The 18,510-nt window shown below is 38.9% G+C and overlaps 1 protein-coding gene across 1 annotated transcript in view; it reads right to left on the reverse strand.

The window, feature by feature from the left end:
- LOC126198939 (WD repeat-containing protein 81-like) overlaps nt 1-18,510 on the reverse strand; it is a 302,041-nt gene that overhangs the window by 237,979 nt on the left and 45,552 nt on the right. The window contains exons 3-4 of the mRNA XM_049935579.1: nt 16,558-16,703; nt 4,371-4,558 (exon numbers count right to left, since the gene is read on the reverse strand). Of these exons, the coding sequence (XP_049791536.1) occupies nt 4,371-4,558; nt 16,558-16,703 (334 nt within the window). The remainder of the gene's footprint in view (nt 1-4,370; nt 4,559-16,557; nt 16,704-18,510) is intronic.

Below are 18,510 nucleotides of genomic sequence, written 5' to 3' on the forward strand. Positions count from 1 at the left end.
TAGCCTGCCACGCTAAATGTTTTAGCGTGACAGTCGAGGGGGCGATGTAGCGGGACTTTGAATTTCGCCGCGCTACATTCGTCCCCTCAGATATAAATATCCCGTCGCAGCAGTATGAGCGCTCGACGGCAGAGAGAAAATACCGAAATTGTAACCTTTTTTGTTTTTCTATCCGTTTTCAATTGTCTCTTGATAGCAGTAGCTTAAGGCAGACGTGAGCTGATTAAGACAAATAAACTTATTAATGTGTAGACATTGTGGAAGTTATTATGAAATTCGGAGGATGGAGAGAAGCAACTAAAATAAATTGTATTTAAGAGCAAGACGGTTTTGTGCACATTATAAATTCCTGGACAATGAAACTTACTGCAAGATTTCGGAGCCGACTTTTCACCCAGAAATGAAGGAGACGCCGCAAGAAAGAAGACAAGTTAACCTGGTAAAGGATGATTTATCTACGCCACTTCCCCCTGTCAGTTACATTCTGTTATTCTCTGTTCCTTTTCAAAAATTTTGTAGTGGAAATTGGTTTAACTTTTGCTCAAAAACGCCACAAGGACCACCCCAACAATAGATTTTCTGTGATACGAAGTCCGATCTGCATTTCTTTCTTTCTTTCCCTTTTTTCACGGTCTCTCTTTTCCCATTTATTTTTTTATTAACCACTACAGCCAAGATGAAGGCACCGGTAGCTACCTGATTGTCCCTCGGACCCCGATGAACACGCCGGACGAAATGTACACCTCGTCGCTCTAAGTTGGCGCGCAGCTCGTCATCGGACTGTAAAAGGAGATCGCGGTGAAAAATAATTCCCTGAACCATATTTAAGCTTTTATGGGGGTGATAGTGACAGAAACATCCCCCAACTTCGTACAAGCGAGCAAGGCTCGTGACTGGGCAGAGGATGCGGTTTTTATTAAGACTGACCCTGACCGCATCTTGGACAAGCCCTCCACCTCCCCGAACTTGTCCTCTAAATGTTCGACAACGAACTGAGGCTTCACAGACACAAACGATTCCCCGTCAGCTCTGGTACAGACGAGATACCGGGGCGAATACCTGTCGCTCTCATTCATAGCCTTTCGTTCCTCCCATGGTGTGGCCAGGGAGGGGAACGATTTGGGGTCATACACATTAGCCTTAAAGTGAGCTTTGGAATGCTTAGAGACTGCTGACGGCTGGCCGCCAGCGAGAGATGATGTACCACGCTTCATTGCGGGTCATCCGCCCTGATGCCACCTACTCCGACCAAGGGCCCTCCCCACGGGCGCCACCCAGCCACAGCAAAGGCCACCTGGCAGGATGGCCATTGCTGGGAGTCCCGATGCCCCAGGGAGATGGGTATCTACTCCTTGGCATACGTGGGGAGGTTACGGCGCAGGCATCAGTAGAGCGATCCCTGTGTTGTCAGGGGGCTACAACCAAGAGGGTACATGGCGTCCCCACCACAACGGACTGGCTACCGTGCTGGATCTTAGGTGCAAAACTGTCCAAGGTCGTCGTTGCAGATAAAAGAAACACTGCAGAGTGCAGCGTGGTAATCGCCCAAGAGATCGAAAACGAGCGGGACACCATTGCAACGACGAGAAAGCCGGCGAAAGGTCTAATTGCACGACGGATACAGTGCACCATGTAAGGCGCCCTTCCCCAATTGGCTCGCTCTTCGGAATAATTTAGAAAGATGGAGGTCAAACCCGAGAGGGGACCTGCACATAAAGCCGAAACAGTTGAGACTCCTTTTAGTCGCCTCTTACGACAGGCAGGAATACCGCAGGCCTATTCTAACCCCCGAACCCGCAGGGGGAGTTTCAGATTGGTTTGTATAATGGTAAGACGGAGATTTAGAAACCAGTTTTTAAATTTTAAGGCATTTCCAGGAGCAGTTGTGGACACTGACCACAATTTATTGGTTATGAAGTGTAGATTAAAACTGAAGAAACTGCCAAAAGGTACAAATTTAAGGAGATAGGACCTGGATAAATTGAAAAAAACCAAAGGTTGCAGAGAGTTTCAGAGGGAGCATTAGGGAATGTTTGACAAGAACAGGGGAGAGGAATACGGCAGAAGAAGAATGGGTAGCTTTGACAGATGAAATAGTGAAGGTAGCAGAGGATTAAGTAGGTAACAAGGCGAGGGCAAGAGATATTTAATTAAATTGATGAAAGGGGAAAATATAAAGATGCAGTAAACTAAGCAGACGAAAGGGAATAGAAACATCTAAAAAATAAGATCGAAAGGAAGTGCAAAATGGTTAAGCAGGAATGGGTAGAGGACAAATGTAAGGGTTTAGAAGCATGTATCACTAGGGGAAATATAGATGTGGCCTATAGGAAAATTGAAGACGCCTTTGGAGAAAATATCAAGAGCTCAGATGGAAAACCAGTCCTAAGCAAAGAATGGAAAGAAGAAAGGTGGAAGAAATGCATAGAGGGTCTAAGCAAGGGAGATGTACTTGAGGGCAATACTATGTAAACTGGAGAAGACGTAGATAAAATGAGATGGGAGATATGATACTGAATGAAGAATTTGACAAAACATTGAAAGACCTAAGTTGAAACAAGGCCACAAGAGTAGACAACATTCTGTTAGAACAACTGATGGCCTTGGAAGAGTTAGTCATGACAAAACTCTTCCATCTGGTGAGCAAGACTTACGAGACAAGCAAAACGCCCTCAGACTTCAAGAAGGATATAATATTTGCAATTCCAAAGACAGCAGGTGCTGACAAGCGTGCAAATGACCAAACTACCATTTTAATAAGTCATACTTGCAAAATACTAACACAAGTTCTTTACAGAAGAATGGAAAAATTGATGGAAGCCAACCTCAGGGGAGATCTGTTTGGATTTTGGAGAAATGTAGGAACATGTAAGGCAAGATTGACCCCACGACTTCTCATAGAAGATAGAGAAAGGAAAGGCAAAACTACGTTTATAGCTTTAGTAGACTTTAAGAAAGCTTTTGACAGTGTTGACTGGAATACACCCTTTCAAATTCTAAAGATGACGGGGATAAAATAGAGGGAGCAGTACAGAAACCAGATGGCAGTTATATGAGTCAAGGAACACGAAAGGGAAGCAGTTGTTAAAAAGAGGGTGAGTCAGAGTTGTAGCCTATGCTCAATATTATTCACTTTGTAGATTGAGCAAGCAGTAAAGGAAACCAAAGAAAACTTTGGAGTAGAAATTAAAGCTTTCAGGCTTGCCAATGACATTGTCATTGTCACAGACAGCAAAGGACTTGGAAGAGCAGTGAATGGAATGGACATTGTCTTGTAAGTGGGATATACGATGAATATCAAAAAAGGAAAATGAGGATAATAGAAAATAGCTGAATTGAATCAGGTGAGTTGAGGGAATTAGACTAGGAAATGAGACATTGAAAATAGTAGATGAGTTTTGCTATTTGGGCAGCAAAATAACTGATGATGGTTGAAGTAGAGAGGATATAAAATGTAGACAGGCAATGGGAAGAAAAGCCTTTATGAAGAAGCAAAATTTATTAACATCAAGTATAGATTTAAGTGTTAGGAAGTCTTTTCTGAAAGTATTTGTCTGGAGTGTAGTTATGTATGGAAGTGGAACATGGACGATGAACAGATTAGCTAAGAAGAGAATAGAAGCTTTTGAAATGTGGTGCTGCAGAAGTATGAGGAAGATTAGATGGATAGATAACATAAATGATGAGGAGGTACTGAATAGAACTGGGGAGAAAAATTTGTGCCACAACCTGACTAGAAGAAAGGATCAGTTGGTAGGACACATTCTGAGACGTCACGGAATCATCAATTTACTACTGGAGGGAAGTGTGGCAGATAAAAACAGTAGAGGCTGATAGCCTATGCCAAAGGAATGTAATGAACATTGTCTGTTTGTAAGCAAGCTCCAGTCTACATCCCTAACTAAGTTGTTTGTACACTATGTGTGTGAATCTGAGTTAGGAATCCACATCAACATTCACAAAATGGTACAGAACATTCCCTAAAATCCACATACAAACAGGTCAGTGTTCAGAGCTAGTGGCTGTTAAAACATTGCACACATTTATCTAATATAAGCTCACCTCACTCTCTTGGAAACAACATGGAGCACACTATACTGTCAGAGCAGATTACAAATGCTAAACAAATTGTCACTGTAAATAGTCAAATTTAATATTTAATTAAGTTTGTGGTACACAGAAAAATATCTTATGGAGTCAACATTACTAGCAAGACTTCTTAAGCTGTTATGCAGTTTATAACAGCTAAGCAATCATGGAACACTGTTATTACAATTTTCTCTATTTTGTTGTTCACACCACCATCTAACATGAACACTGCACAATATACAGTAATCCCACATACTATAGGATGATTGGCTGCTACTTACTGTTCCTTTTATCCCTCTGTGATGGCTGTAATCTGGGTGGAGTCTTTCCCCAGTATGGAGACGCACAAATCCGTGATGGATGTGGCTGTGCAAACAACTGCACTACACCTGTTTGTGCAAGGGTCATATGGCTGTCAACAAGGTGAAGACACACATTCTTCGACTTCACTGCAGCACTTCCTGATAACCTACACAAATATTCAAAACTTAGAAATAAATTTGGACTGTATATCTAACAGTTACAAGATAATCAACTAAAATCATTTAGTTTGTGTGTCAGCTCTTAATTTATTTTCACAGATATAAATATAAAAAAAATATTTATGTGCAAGAAAAACTGTTATACATGCTTCTGTTCTCTCCCAGAATGAAACTTCTTGGCTTTTGTTATGTTTGCCTCACACACAATACTAATAATTCATACTCTGACAAGACTAATATTTCTGGTATGTCTGCTGGACAAATACCATCACAACAGACTTCATAACAATTGAGTTTATGTTCAGTGTTAACAAATCTCTCTTTTTTTCTCTCTGTTATTTGTAGGCATTTTATATTCTCTCTACTTCTGTCAATGCCTATTCTTCTGAGCCCAGACAGCAAAACTCATCTTCTGCTAACAGTTATGATTATTTTTACTGACTGGTTTTTTATTTGTTTTGTTTGTGTCCTTCCTTGACTACAGGTTCATAACTTTGATGAATATTCTTTCTGGTGCTTGAGTTTTATGTCAGTCTGTAGTTTCAAGGATTTTTTTTGCCTACTGAACAGAACCAGAGCACATAAAATTATGTCACCACTTCAAACCAAAGAGAGGAGAAGCAAATGTACATACTTTCTCTTTTCTCCTAGTTGTCACTGATATGGTATTTGATAATATTGGAGAACTAGCTTGCTTTTTCCTGAACAGTGAGATGTATTATGAGATGCTACAGGATTTCTCCATTACTATGGCAACACAAAGGCAGACACGGTGATGCTCTATAGCAAGTCTCAGGGTTTCCTGAGTACAGGGGAGCCTACTAGGTTATCACAGAGTGCTTTGGAGATGCTACTTGCGTTTCTCACTGTCTGTCCCTCTTGGGTGGCGCACTTCTATTAGGTACTGATACAGCCTAATCCCATTTCATCATCCCACAGATGCTTCAATAATCTATTATGGACCTCCTCCACTGAAACCACTGGGGAAAGCAGCAAGCTGACCCCACACCCTTTCATACCGCATTCAAATGATGCCACTAACTAAGGATGACATGGCAGGTGGTCGGTCCTGACTGGCCCATCTGAGGCCAGAGCAGTGGGGCTTTGCTTTACTTTTTTAAGGCTGTCAGAGGTCACAATCACCATGGCTGTAATGGCTTGGATGCCCTCTTCATCACCGTCACAGAAAACCTGACAGCAACAGCTGCTCTTTGAGATCTGCAACATCGCTGTCACACTGCAGTGACTGATACCAGCAGCGACTACACATCAATGACAGTGGGGAACAACATGGACTCCAGCATCCAAACCCACCAACTGTGGCTACTGCTACATTCGCAACAGTCACAGCCATCACACCTCCCTGGGACTCAGAATGGCTGGCATCACTGCTGTCTCCATTGTCATTGCCAGCACCTCTGACTCTGATATGCTACTGGATCAGCAGCAGCAGTGGAGATACCTGGTACTGCTAGCCAGTATACCAAATGCTGAGGATCTACCCCCACACAATAGCCATCAAATGGCAGGCAGATTCTGTACCTACTCGGCTACAGGGATGAGGGATCTGGTGTGCAGGCCAGTGTCAGAAAATTTGGACAATGTTCTGGAAAGAATGGGGAAAATTCTTCAGTACTGCGAGGACACCCTCATCACTGGTGGTACCAAGCCAACTTTGGTGACCTAAAGCTTTGGAAGTTATCTGCCTCCCGGAGTGCAAGAATACTACATGCTGGTAATTTTGATACATCATGTCTCAGTAGTGTGACTGATCACTTGCAGTGAACTGTGCTTTGGGTTTCTTCTTAGAGAGTGAGCCACTGTACCTAACAATGGACTTACACAGTTCTCAGGCACATTTGTGGTTCACTTGTTGTAGCCACATGCTGTGAGTTTCATGTGATTTCTGTATCTTAATTCTTTCCATTTAGTTGTCTCGGTAAATTCCAGTGTGCATATTATGAAAACAATAAACATGTTGTGGCCATGATATGCAGTATTAATTGCTACTTGAACTGCTCAGCTTTTTTCTCATTACATCCCATTATCCCACCATCTTTCAAGCGAGTCTTTACTACAAATCAATCTTTAATTATAACATTATTAAAATAAAAATGATAAAAAATGAAATGGAGAAAGAATGAAAGATATAAAAACTGAGGTGGCAGTAGTTTAAGAAAATCTTTTGCAACTCAGTATCAACATGAATAATCTGCATAGAATAATGAATAGCTTGAATTTCAGTGCTCAAAATAGTGTGTGTGTGTGTGTGTGTGTGTGTGTGTGTGTGTGAAACATTGTTAGTTTTGCACTTCTGACACTTTGCTTTATTACCCCACAATAGTTTTCTACCTCAGCCATTTTAATTTTGTCAGTTTTAAGTCTTTTTTGCTATTAAGATGTGCTTTTGGGCATTTACTTTTCCTGTCTGTTTCTTTTGTCTTTATATAACAGCATTATACTAAAATATTTGGATTTTTGTTGTGACTGCACACATTTTTATGTACCAATACAAACTGCAAACAGCTGTTTCTTGTGGAATGCCTTACTTGTTTCAAATCATTAGGCCTGTCATTCCTGATTTGGTTCCAACTGAATGAATTCCAATAGCACATCTTTGCTTTATCAACCATAAATTATAGCATAGTCTGTTACACACTACCATCCAGCATATAAAATGTGCTCTTATAGACTATAATAACTGGACGGAATACCTCCTACCAGATAAAGCCCATAATGCCATATTCAGGCAGGAGACAACACAGTTTTAGGAAGTGTGCACAATAAATGCATATACATGGCTTAATGGGTAACACTAGTAAGTTTCAAAGAATATTTCTGGACAGCACTAATACGCACAGAACATACTGATGGCAAAATAATAATAATAATAATAATAATAATAATAATAATAATAATCCCCGTGGAGGCCCGGGAAAAGAATAGGCCTCCGGTATGTTCTGCCAGTCGTAAAAGGCGACGAAAAGAGCAAACCACTAATAGGGCTAACCCCCCTTTTAGTGTGATTAGTTGGTTCAGGACAGAACTAAAGAAGCCTCGGACAAGCGCCATCACGGTCGGGGACGACGCTTGAACCCTATGCCCGCCCACAATGGTAACGACACTGCTAGCCAACTGGAAAATGATTTAAATCCAAATAGAGGTGTTTTGCAGGATATGCTTCCTGCAACCACCCTAGAAGGAAAACAAAGACAGAGGATGAGATGGTCAGATGAAGTTAATCGACACCTCATGTTCTGTTATTACCAAGCAACAAACCTAGGAACCAACACAACTGGATACAGATCACAAGTATACACAACATTTATTACCAGATACCCAGAATTAAAATTTTTAACAGAACAACGACTAGCTGATCAGATCCGTGTAATGATCAAAAATAACAGGATACCCCAGTCAGAATTAGAAAACATCAAACAACAAGTACAACAAATACTGGAACAAAATAATGTGCAATCAGAAGAAGAAGAAAATACAGTAATGGACTCAAACATCCCAGAGCAAACAAACAAAGAACAACACGCACCAATTAAACAATCAGAGGAAAACGAAATCTTAAGACAGCCACCAGAACAAGCACAAATAGAACACGAAGTGACACAGATGTTAGATATAGAAGAAAAATTTCAGCTAACATATATAGAATACAAAGACACAAATACAGACATTAGACCATTCTTGCATAGACCACCAAATAACCCACAAGTCGAAACAACAATAAAAACTATCAACACAATCATACACAACAAAATAAATGAAAAAACAACTATGGAAGAGTTACAACTACTGGTTTATATAGGAGCACTCACTACACTAAATATACACACTAGGCAGAGATCAGAACCAACCAACACACAGAAGAAACCCACAAAACCAGCATGGCAACACAGGCTACAGATCAAAATAGAAAAACTGAGAAAAGACATCGGACAGCTAACACAATTTATAAGAAATGAAATCTCGGAAAAAAAAACAAAAAAGGTTAGGTAAAATCTCACAACAAGAAGCGACAGAGCAATTAGACGAAAAGAAGCAGAAATTACAAGCATTCTCCAAACGACTCAGAAGATACAAAAAAAGTGAAAATAGAAGGAAACAAAACCAAACATTCAACACAAACCAAAAGAAATTTTACCAGACGATAACACACACATTAAAATAAACAATCCACCAAACATAACAGACATGGAACACTTCTGGAGCAACATATGGTCAAACCCGGTACAACATAACAGGCACGCATGGTGGATACAAGCAGAAACAGACACATACAAGATGATACCACAAATGCCTGAAGTGATAATTTTGCAACATGAAGTCACCCAAGCAATTAATTCTACTCACAATTGGAAAGCCCCTGGAAATGATAAAATAGCAAATTTCTGGTTAAAGAAGTTCACCTCAACACATTCACATCTAACTAAATTATTTAACAATATAATAGAGGGAAACATTCCACGTGGGAAAAATATATCTAAAAACAAAGATGATGTGACTCACCGAACGAAAGCGCTGGCAGGTCGATAGACACACAAACAAACACAAACACACACACAAAATTCAAGCTTTCGCAAGAGGCAACAGTTTGTTGCGAAAGCTGGAATTTTGTGTGTGTGTTTGTGTTTGCTTGTGTGTCTATCGACCTGCCAGCGCTTTCGTTCGGTAAGTCACATCATCTTTGTTTTTAGATAAATTATTTAACAGTTACATTGCAGACCCATACACATTCCCTGATACACTTACACATGGAATAACTTATCTGAAACCTAAAGATCAAGCAGACACAGCGAACCCAGCTAAATATCGCCCCATAACATGCCTACCAACAATATACAAAATATTAACTTCAGTCATTAAACAGAAATTAATGACACATACAACACAGAACAAAATTATAAATGAAGAACAAAAAGGCTGTTGCAAAGGAGCACGAGGATGTAAAGAGCAACTGATAATAGATGCAGAGGTGACATATCAAGCTAAAACTAAACAAAGGTCGCTACACTACGCATACATTGATTACCAAAAAGCTTTTGATAGTGTACCCCACTCATGGTTACTACAAATATTGGAAATATACAAAGTAGATCCTAAATTGATACAGTTCCTAAACATAGTAATGAAAAATTGGAAAACCACACTTAATATCCAAACAAATTCAAATAATATCACATCACAGCCAATACAGATTAAGCGTGGAATATACCAAGGAGACTCATTAAGTCCTTTCTGGTTCTGCCTTGCTCTGAACCCACTATCCAACATGCTAAATAATACAAATTATGGATACAATATTACTGGAACATACCCACACAAAATCACACATTTGCTATACATGGATGATCTAAAACTACTGGCAGCAACAAAACAACAACTCAACCAATTACTAAAGATAACAGAAGGATTCAGCAATGATATAAGTATGGCTTTTGGAACAGACAAATGTAAGAAAAATAGCATAGTCAAGTGAAAACACACTAAACAAGAAGATAACATATTGGATAACCACAGCGACTGCATAGAAGCGATGGAAAAAACGGATGCCTATAAATATCTAGGATACAGACAAAAAATAGGAATAGATAATACAAATATTAAAGAAGAACTAAAAGAAAAATATAGACAAAGACTAACAAAAATACTGAAAACAGAATTGACAGCAAGAAACAAGACAAAAGCTATAAATACTTATGCCATACCAATATTGACCTACTCATTTGGAGTAGTGAAATGGAGTAACACAGACCTAGAAGCACTCAATACACTTACACGATCACAATGCCACAAATATAGAATACATCACATACATTCAGCAACAGAAAGATTCACATTAAGCAGAAAGGAAGGAGGAAGGGGATTTATCGACATAAAAAACCTACATTATGGACAGGTAGCCAATTTAAGAAAATTCTTTATAGAACGAGCAGAAACTAGCAAAATACACAAAGCAATCACTCATATAAATACATCGGCTACACCACTGCAATTTCATAACCACTTCTACAACCCTTTAGATCACATAACATCAACAGATACGAAGAAAGTAAATTGGAAAAAGAAAACGCTACATGGCAAGCACCCGTATCATCTAACACAGCCACACATCGATCAAGACGCATCCAACACATGGCTAAGAAAAGGCAATATATACAGTGAGACAGAAGGATTCATGATTGCAATACAGGATCAAACAATAAACACCAGGTATTACAGCAAGCATATTATTAAAGATCCCAATACCACAACAGATAAATGCAGACTTTGTAAACAACAAATAGAAACAGTAGATCACATCACAAGTGGATGTACAATACTAGCAAATACAGAATACCCCAGAAGACATGACAATGTAGCAAAAATAATACAACAGCAGCTTGCCTTACAACATAAACTTATAAAACAACACGTTCCCACATACAAGTATGCACCACAAAATGTACTGGAGAATGATGAATACAAATTATACTGGAACAGAACCATTATAACAGATAAAACAACACCACATAACAAACCTGACATCATACTCACCAATAAAAAGAAGAAATTAACACAACTAATCAAAATATCCATACCCAATACCATAAATATACAAAAGAAAACAGGAGAAAAAATTGAAAAATACATCCAACTGGCTGAGGAAGTCAAGGACATGTGGCATCAGGATAAAGTTGACATCATACCAATTATACTATCAACTACAGGAGTCATACCACACAATATCCACCAGTACATCAATGCAATACAGCTACATCCAAACATATATATACAACTACAGAAATCCGTAATTATTGATACATGTTCAATTACCCGAAAGTTCCTAAATGCAATATAACATATACCATACAGTTAAAAGGAAGTGACACTTGATCAAGGTCCGCGTCACTCCATTTTTAACCGGACTTAACGTCTGAGAAAGTGAAGGAAATAATAATAATATGATGTGGTACATGTAATGAATTACTGTGTATCAACGCTTTGAGTAAAACAATGTAACAGACATACTATATAACGAAATTCAGTATAAAGTTTCTAAAACGATGATTCCTGGTCCTATATGGTACAGTAAAGAGCATTTACAGTTACAGAAGTCAAATATTTAGGGGCTATTTTCTTGAAAAATGTAAGATGACATGACCACAAAAATCTAGGTGTTCATTAGAGAATCTTTAAAATGTGTAATTCATCTACAAGTGCATTCACTCACTCACTCATAAAATTCTTTTTAGTATTGGTTTTGAGTTTGTGGCTCTTTGGAAAGAGAAGGAAGTGAGAAGTTTCAAAGAACACATGAATTGTGGACCACAGGTCTGATTAATCAGAGAAAGTATTCTTCACATATACTAAACAAACTCCAGTGTAGGGGTACACAAAAGGAGCCTCCCTGAAGATTGTGATGACTTGCGATCAAGACAATAAAAACAGTTGGGTGTATCCTGGGAAATGTCAGAATGATAGCTGATTCTTTCGCACCAGAAACATCCACATTGGAGCACTTTTCAGGGTCACAGTTAATGATTATCTCTTATTAACACAGAAGGCATAACACCAGCCAAAGTAAAACTGCTGCACAAACTATGTAGTCAACACCAGTGCCATGTACTATGTGTACAGGAGGCACTTAGAAGTTGTGGTATGTGTAGACCAAAAATAGATGGAATGCACCTTGCCATTGATAGACCACATCACAATATGGAAGTACTATTATTATTCACTCAGATATCCAGATTGTATTTACAGTGGTCTCAGAGGAAAACAGCACTGAAGTCCTCACACTAGGAACAAATAACTACACCATCCCATCCCTTTATAAATCACCTGGTGCTGAATTCACTCTTAACAAATCATCCAGTTTTCAAAATCATCAAGTGAAGATTGTGATTGGTGATTCCAACAGTCATATTTACTGTTTGGGGCTATGATCATGAAATGGAGCAGCATTAAAAGAATGGATAGAAATGAGCCACATGACCTTAATCCACGATGCAAAACTACCTGGATCTCTTAACAGCAACAGGTGAAGTCGAGCTTACAATCCTGACATCATATCTGCCAGCACCAATATTAGCCAGTATTGTGTAAAATCTCTCTGTTCCAAAATACCCAACTCACAGCATAGACCAATAATGTGATAATTGTTTGCTGCCGTAAGACCTCAGAAAGTATCTTTTCGGAGGAGGATTAATTCTATGAAAGGCCGACTTGTCAAGTTTTGCAGAATTGTTGGATGCCAAAGCATGCTCTATAGAACCAGTACCTGGATGCTATGACGCCTTTACAATGGCTGTAAAGAGATGCTAGAGAATGTCTATCCCCCATGGCCGTCGAACATCTTATATCTCTGGTCTTACATCAGAGCAAGCCACACAACTTATTTGAGGAAAATGCTTTCAGTTAAGTGACTGTGGAAACAGGAAAAAAACTCATATTGTCTATAATAGAGACACAAAGGGATAAATGGATAAACACTACAGAAAAGTTGGATCTGTAAAGAGGGAGCCATAAAGCTTGGAGATTCTGAGAAGCCTAACCAATTATCTGACTAAGACCACTGCACATCATAGACTCACTGCTAATACAACAGCATATCAGTTACTGCTGAATGGGAATGCAACCCACAAATCACAAAAACCAAACTGCAAAAAGAAGAGCAGGAGAGTAGTGACCTCACATCATCACTCCGCCTGGAGGAACTGGAGAATGATATCAAACACAGCAAAACTGGAAAATCAGCTGGCTTGGATGATCTCCAAACTGAGAAAATTAAATACTTTGACTTAACAACAAAGAAATTGATTCTCAAACTTCAATAACTGTTCAAACAGAAGCCAAATCCCAAAGATATGTTGGAAGATCTAAGTGACTGCTTTGCTGAAACCTGGCAAAGAAGGAAACATTCCAAAAAATTTTAGACCAGTCAAGCTACTATGTCACCTTTACAAATCACTGGAAAGATTGCCTTTAAATTGCCTATCACTTGTAACTAATCTCTTGCTTACACCTCAGAAATTTGGATTTTGACCTACCAAAAGCTCTACTGGACAGCTGTGAAATCTCACATAGATGGGTTTGAACCTCATAATGTGGCAGGAGTGGTAATTGTCAAATTATCAGCCAACCACCAGCTATTACTAGCCAAGTCTAAGACATGAACAAGGATTTTTGCCTAACAGATTTATCACAACTCTTTTGCAGAATCATAGGTTCTCTGTTGACTTCCAAGATATGCACAGGCTATGGAGACTTCAGAAAAATGGCCTCCTGCAGGGAAGTGTGCTTTTTCCAATTCTGTTCAATGTATTGGGTGATTCACCTAAAACCTGCACTGCAAATATTGCGGAACTAGAACGCACTATTGGTGTGTGGTTTTCACATAATGGATTCCTAGCAGGGGCTCATATTGTTAGTGAATAAATGGATTGTAACAATACTTAGAGAGAGAGTATTTCTTGTGCAAACATACGCCTTCTTAAATGGAACAATGCCTATTAACTTTAACAAACTAAAGTAGGGTAAATTAGAATGGCTGATGTGTTCATTACAGGATTACAGTATGAGTTGTTTATGGGATAGTTTGTGCTACAACATGTATTATACAAGTGTCAATGTCAGAACTTATCAAATACATTATCTCTTTAAGTGAATCACACTAGAATCTGCAGCAAACGTCTCTGACATTCTAATTTATCCTACTTTTAGTCTGTTAATGTCAAGCACGGTTGTTCCATTTTAAAAAGTGTATTTTTCACAAAAAAACACACTTTTTAAGATAATTACATTCTGTTGTTTGGCTAACAATACGAACCACTGACTACTAATCAATTCTGCAAAAACAGTGCATCAATAGCATTTTCCATTTCCACAATATTTGTGGGGGAAAGTTTTAGTTGATTGACCCTGTATATACAAATGACCCACCCATAGCACCCAATAGCAGGAGCTTCTCCTATGCTGATGACCTTGCTCTAGCCAGCCAGAGCACATCTTTTGAATCACTGGAGAACACCCTCACGAATGCCCTTAAACAACTTTCCAGCAACTACAACACAAACCAACTTAAAACAAATACCACAAGGACACAAGTGGGGCGCTGTTCATCTGAGAAACATGGAAACTTATCTCAAAATATAGATAGTATGGTCAGGTGTCGAACTGGAACACTGTGAGACCCCAATATATCTAGGAGTGCAACTTGATAGATCTCTTACATTTGAGAAGCACTGCATGAAATGCAAGTCAAATGTGTCACCATGATCAATCTTCTATGGAAAGTGCCCAGATCACAATGGTTTAGTAAAACTGAAACACTAAGAACCTCTGCAATGGCACTATGCTATTCTGTGGCAAAGTATGCATGGCCAGTTTGGTATATGCCAAGCAGGTGGACATAGCTCTCGATGACACCTGAAGCATCATAACAGGTTGTTTGAAATCCACTCCAGTTGATTTGCATTGCAACCTCACAGGAATGGGACCACCTACTATTTGATAAGAAATAGCTGAAAATGAGGAAAGGAAAAAGGTGGAGCAGGAGAGAATGCATCCTCTGTATGGGCATGAACTGCACCTGCAATGATTAAGTCAAGGAGGAGTTCCCTAAGAACATCAACGGCCCTTGGTATCACCACTGAGAAAGCTAGGTTGCAAATATGGAGTGCAACAATCTACCTTCCCCCTGTCTGGAATAGAGTTTTATAAACCCCCATCCCATGGCTATAAAGTGAAATAGGTGACTTGGAAGTTCCTGAAAAGCCTAAGATCTGGAGTTGGCAGATCAAAGGTTAACTTGGCAAGATGGGTCTACACTGATCAAGATGATTCTGTGACTGTGGAGAAGACCAGATTGTTCAATTCTGACTGTACCCAGCTTCCTGAAAATGAACTTCATCAGCGAGCAGAAAATGCATTGGAGGGGCCAAGTTTTGGGAAAAAATATACAGTCATGAAAATGTATATAATACATATGTTTCTGATAAAGGACTAATAAAACAAACTCTAGTGGACAAAACTGAAACAGAAAAATGCTGTCAGACAAAAACAATTACTTTTTATGTTTCTAGCCATCAGTTTCTATGGCAAGTGAAGGAACATGGTACTACTTGTTACATTTACTCTGCATAGTAACCATTAATGTAAAACCATAAAAAATTTTATATGTCCACAATATAACCTTAACTTGAATATAACTTCTTAAAAACCCAAATTTGACCTACATACATAGTTAATTTTTAATGTCATATGTTAAATTACACATTTACTTACATACAATAAATTATGTGCATATGTTAGTGTATACTTCACTTTTACAGTAGCTTTGGGCATCCAGCACAACAACTAAATATTGCAAAAACAGATAAGTCTTTAGTAATAGAAAATACAACAGATTGAACAAGGGATATTGTGAATAATTGCAGTTGCAGTTATTGTCTGTTGCTGTCTTGGCATTTCCCTTTATTGTATTTGGTTTCATCATTGTGTCACTATCACAGAATTCTAGTTTGACATTTTCACAGTAATCACTAACATTGCTGTCTTGAAGTAGCTCACAAATTCTGATAGTTTCAACTACGTACAGATTAGTACATCATTAACTGAAAACAGAATAATTACCATGTACAAATATTCACACAGTACCCCTGCTTTACAAAATAGTAAGGTGCCTGAGCTATTGTACATGCTGTCAGCAACACAGGGTGCTGCCCGAAGGGGGGGGGGGGGGGGAGAAAGAAAGAATATTATAATGTAGGATGAAATTTTCATTCTACAGCGGAGTGTGCGCTGATATGAAATATTAATCTGCCAGGAAGTTTCATTACTATAATGGTTTCTGCTGCAACAGAATGAAAATGGATTAAGGTGTAGTGGAAAGCGTAGATCGGAAGTATAATTAATAAATTAAGTTGGAAATTATGATCATAAACATCAATCATCCACAATATTTGAATAAAGTTTGAAAATATTATCTTACTTGTATCCAAAGGTTAGATCTATCCAGTGATGTAGCCTTTCAGAGACATGATTACTCTCCAATATATCACGATGTCTTTCAATAAAATCCTCAACAGAAGTTGCCCAAGATGGAATTTCCAGGTTAGGAAGATCCTCATGGATGGACTGAAAAAAATTACATAAAAGGGGATTTTTTAAACCCAATGTTTATGCAATAACAGGAACAGTTTGCATTAGTATGTAAAACTACATTGAATGCTGCATTTGTCAAACACATATCTGAAAAAGATAAATACTGTTAACCACAGTAACATATTTGATGACCTTTTAAAGACATGCACGGAATTCTTACATGTCTGTGGTTACTTTATTATTTAAGTTACAACCAATTCAGAAAATGTGTACGGTATTGCATTGTCTCACATGTAATTAATGAACATTCTGTTGCACAGACTCTTTCTCCATGGACATTTCTCACTCAGTACCCTTCCCTTCCTTTCTGTTGTGCAAACTTAGTGCTGCTAATGACAGCAAATGTTTGGGTCTTCTTATAGTTGTCATGATATTTTGAAGAGTGTGAATGTTACCAGGGGCAGAAGATATGACCTCCAGAACACTGTCCCATTCTACCACCTCTAGTAGCCGCAGAATTTTGGAACATATGTACCTCTATTATACCACCATTACTCCAAGATAGATTACAGAATCAATCAATCACATGAAAACCAACCAACAGTTTCTGAAACTTACTGATGTATTTTAAGAGCCATGGACAAAGCTGTGTAGGTGAATTCCAAGTTCCTTGATTTTAAAAGGCTTTACATCCGGTGTCATATATAAACTTACACTAAAGAAAGTATGTTTATACAAGTCACAACATCACAATTGTGACAGGCATAAGGATAGTTCTGTTTTTGAAGCACAGTATATTATAATACCTGGACTGTCATCCATATACAGGGTTGTCAGAAGCAGTCTGAATAGCTTGAGGGGTGTGACAAGGTGCGCTGTGTTGAGAATTAATTGTTAATAAATAAATAAATAAATAAATAAATACGAGGGCGGTTCAGAAAGTAACCTCCGATTGGTCACAGTGCGGGTTGTGGGGGGAGTAGCGACGCCATCTGTGCGTTCACGCACTCAACAGGTCAGTCGGCATCAAGCCGTGGTCGAGTGAACGTCGTACCTGCGCTAGTTTAGTTTTTGTGGCAGTTTGAAATGTGTGCTGCAATAGAAAACCCCGCCAAATGTGAAGTGCGTGCTGTTATAAGGTTTTTTACAGCCAAAGGATATTCTGCAGCAGCTATTCATCGTGAGCTTTGTGCCGTGTACGGACCAAGAGTTATGAATGAAGGAGTTGTCCGTGAATGGGTACGTTTATTTAAAAGTGGACGACAAAACGTTCATGATGAAGAGAGGAGTGGTAGACCATCATTGGTGACTGACGAACTCGTTCAGACAGTTGATGCAAAAGTTCGTGAAAATCGATGTTTCTCAATGTCGGAGTTGTCTACTGGTTTTCCACAGATTTCTAAGACTCTCTTGTATGAGATAGTGACAGCAAGATTGGGTTACCGTAAGTTCTGTGCACGATGGGTGCCCAAAATTCTTACCGACCACCACAAAACTCAAAGAATGGCCTCTGCATTAGACTTTCTGTCACGTTATGAGGACGAAGGAGAACCATTGTTAAACAGAATCGTGACCGGTGACGAAACCTGGATTAAGTACGTGAACCCTGAGACAAAAGAACAATCAAAGATGTGGGCACATTCAAATTCGCCTACCAAACCAAGAAAAGCTTCGCAAGATTTTTCTGCCAGAAAACTGATGGCAACGGTGTTTTGGGATGCCAAAGGGGTGTTGTTGGTTGAATTCATGGAACGTGGTATGACCATTAATCAAGACGTGTACTGTGAAACAATAAAAAAGTTATGACGGGCTATACAGAACAAACGCCGTGGTATGCTGA

The sequence above is a fragment of the Schistocerca nitens genome, chromosome 8, assembly GCF_023898315.1.
Source record: "Schistocerca nitens isolate TAMUIC-IGC-003100 chromosome 8, iqSchNite1.1, whole genome shotgun sequence".
Lineage (NCBI taxonomy): Eukaryota > Metazoa > Arthropoda > Insecta > Orthoptera > Acrididae > Schistocerca > Schistocerca nitens.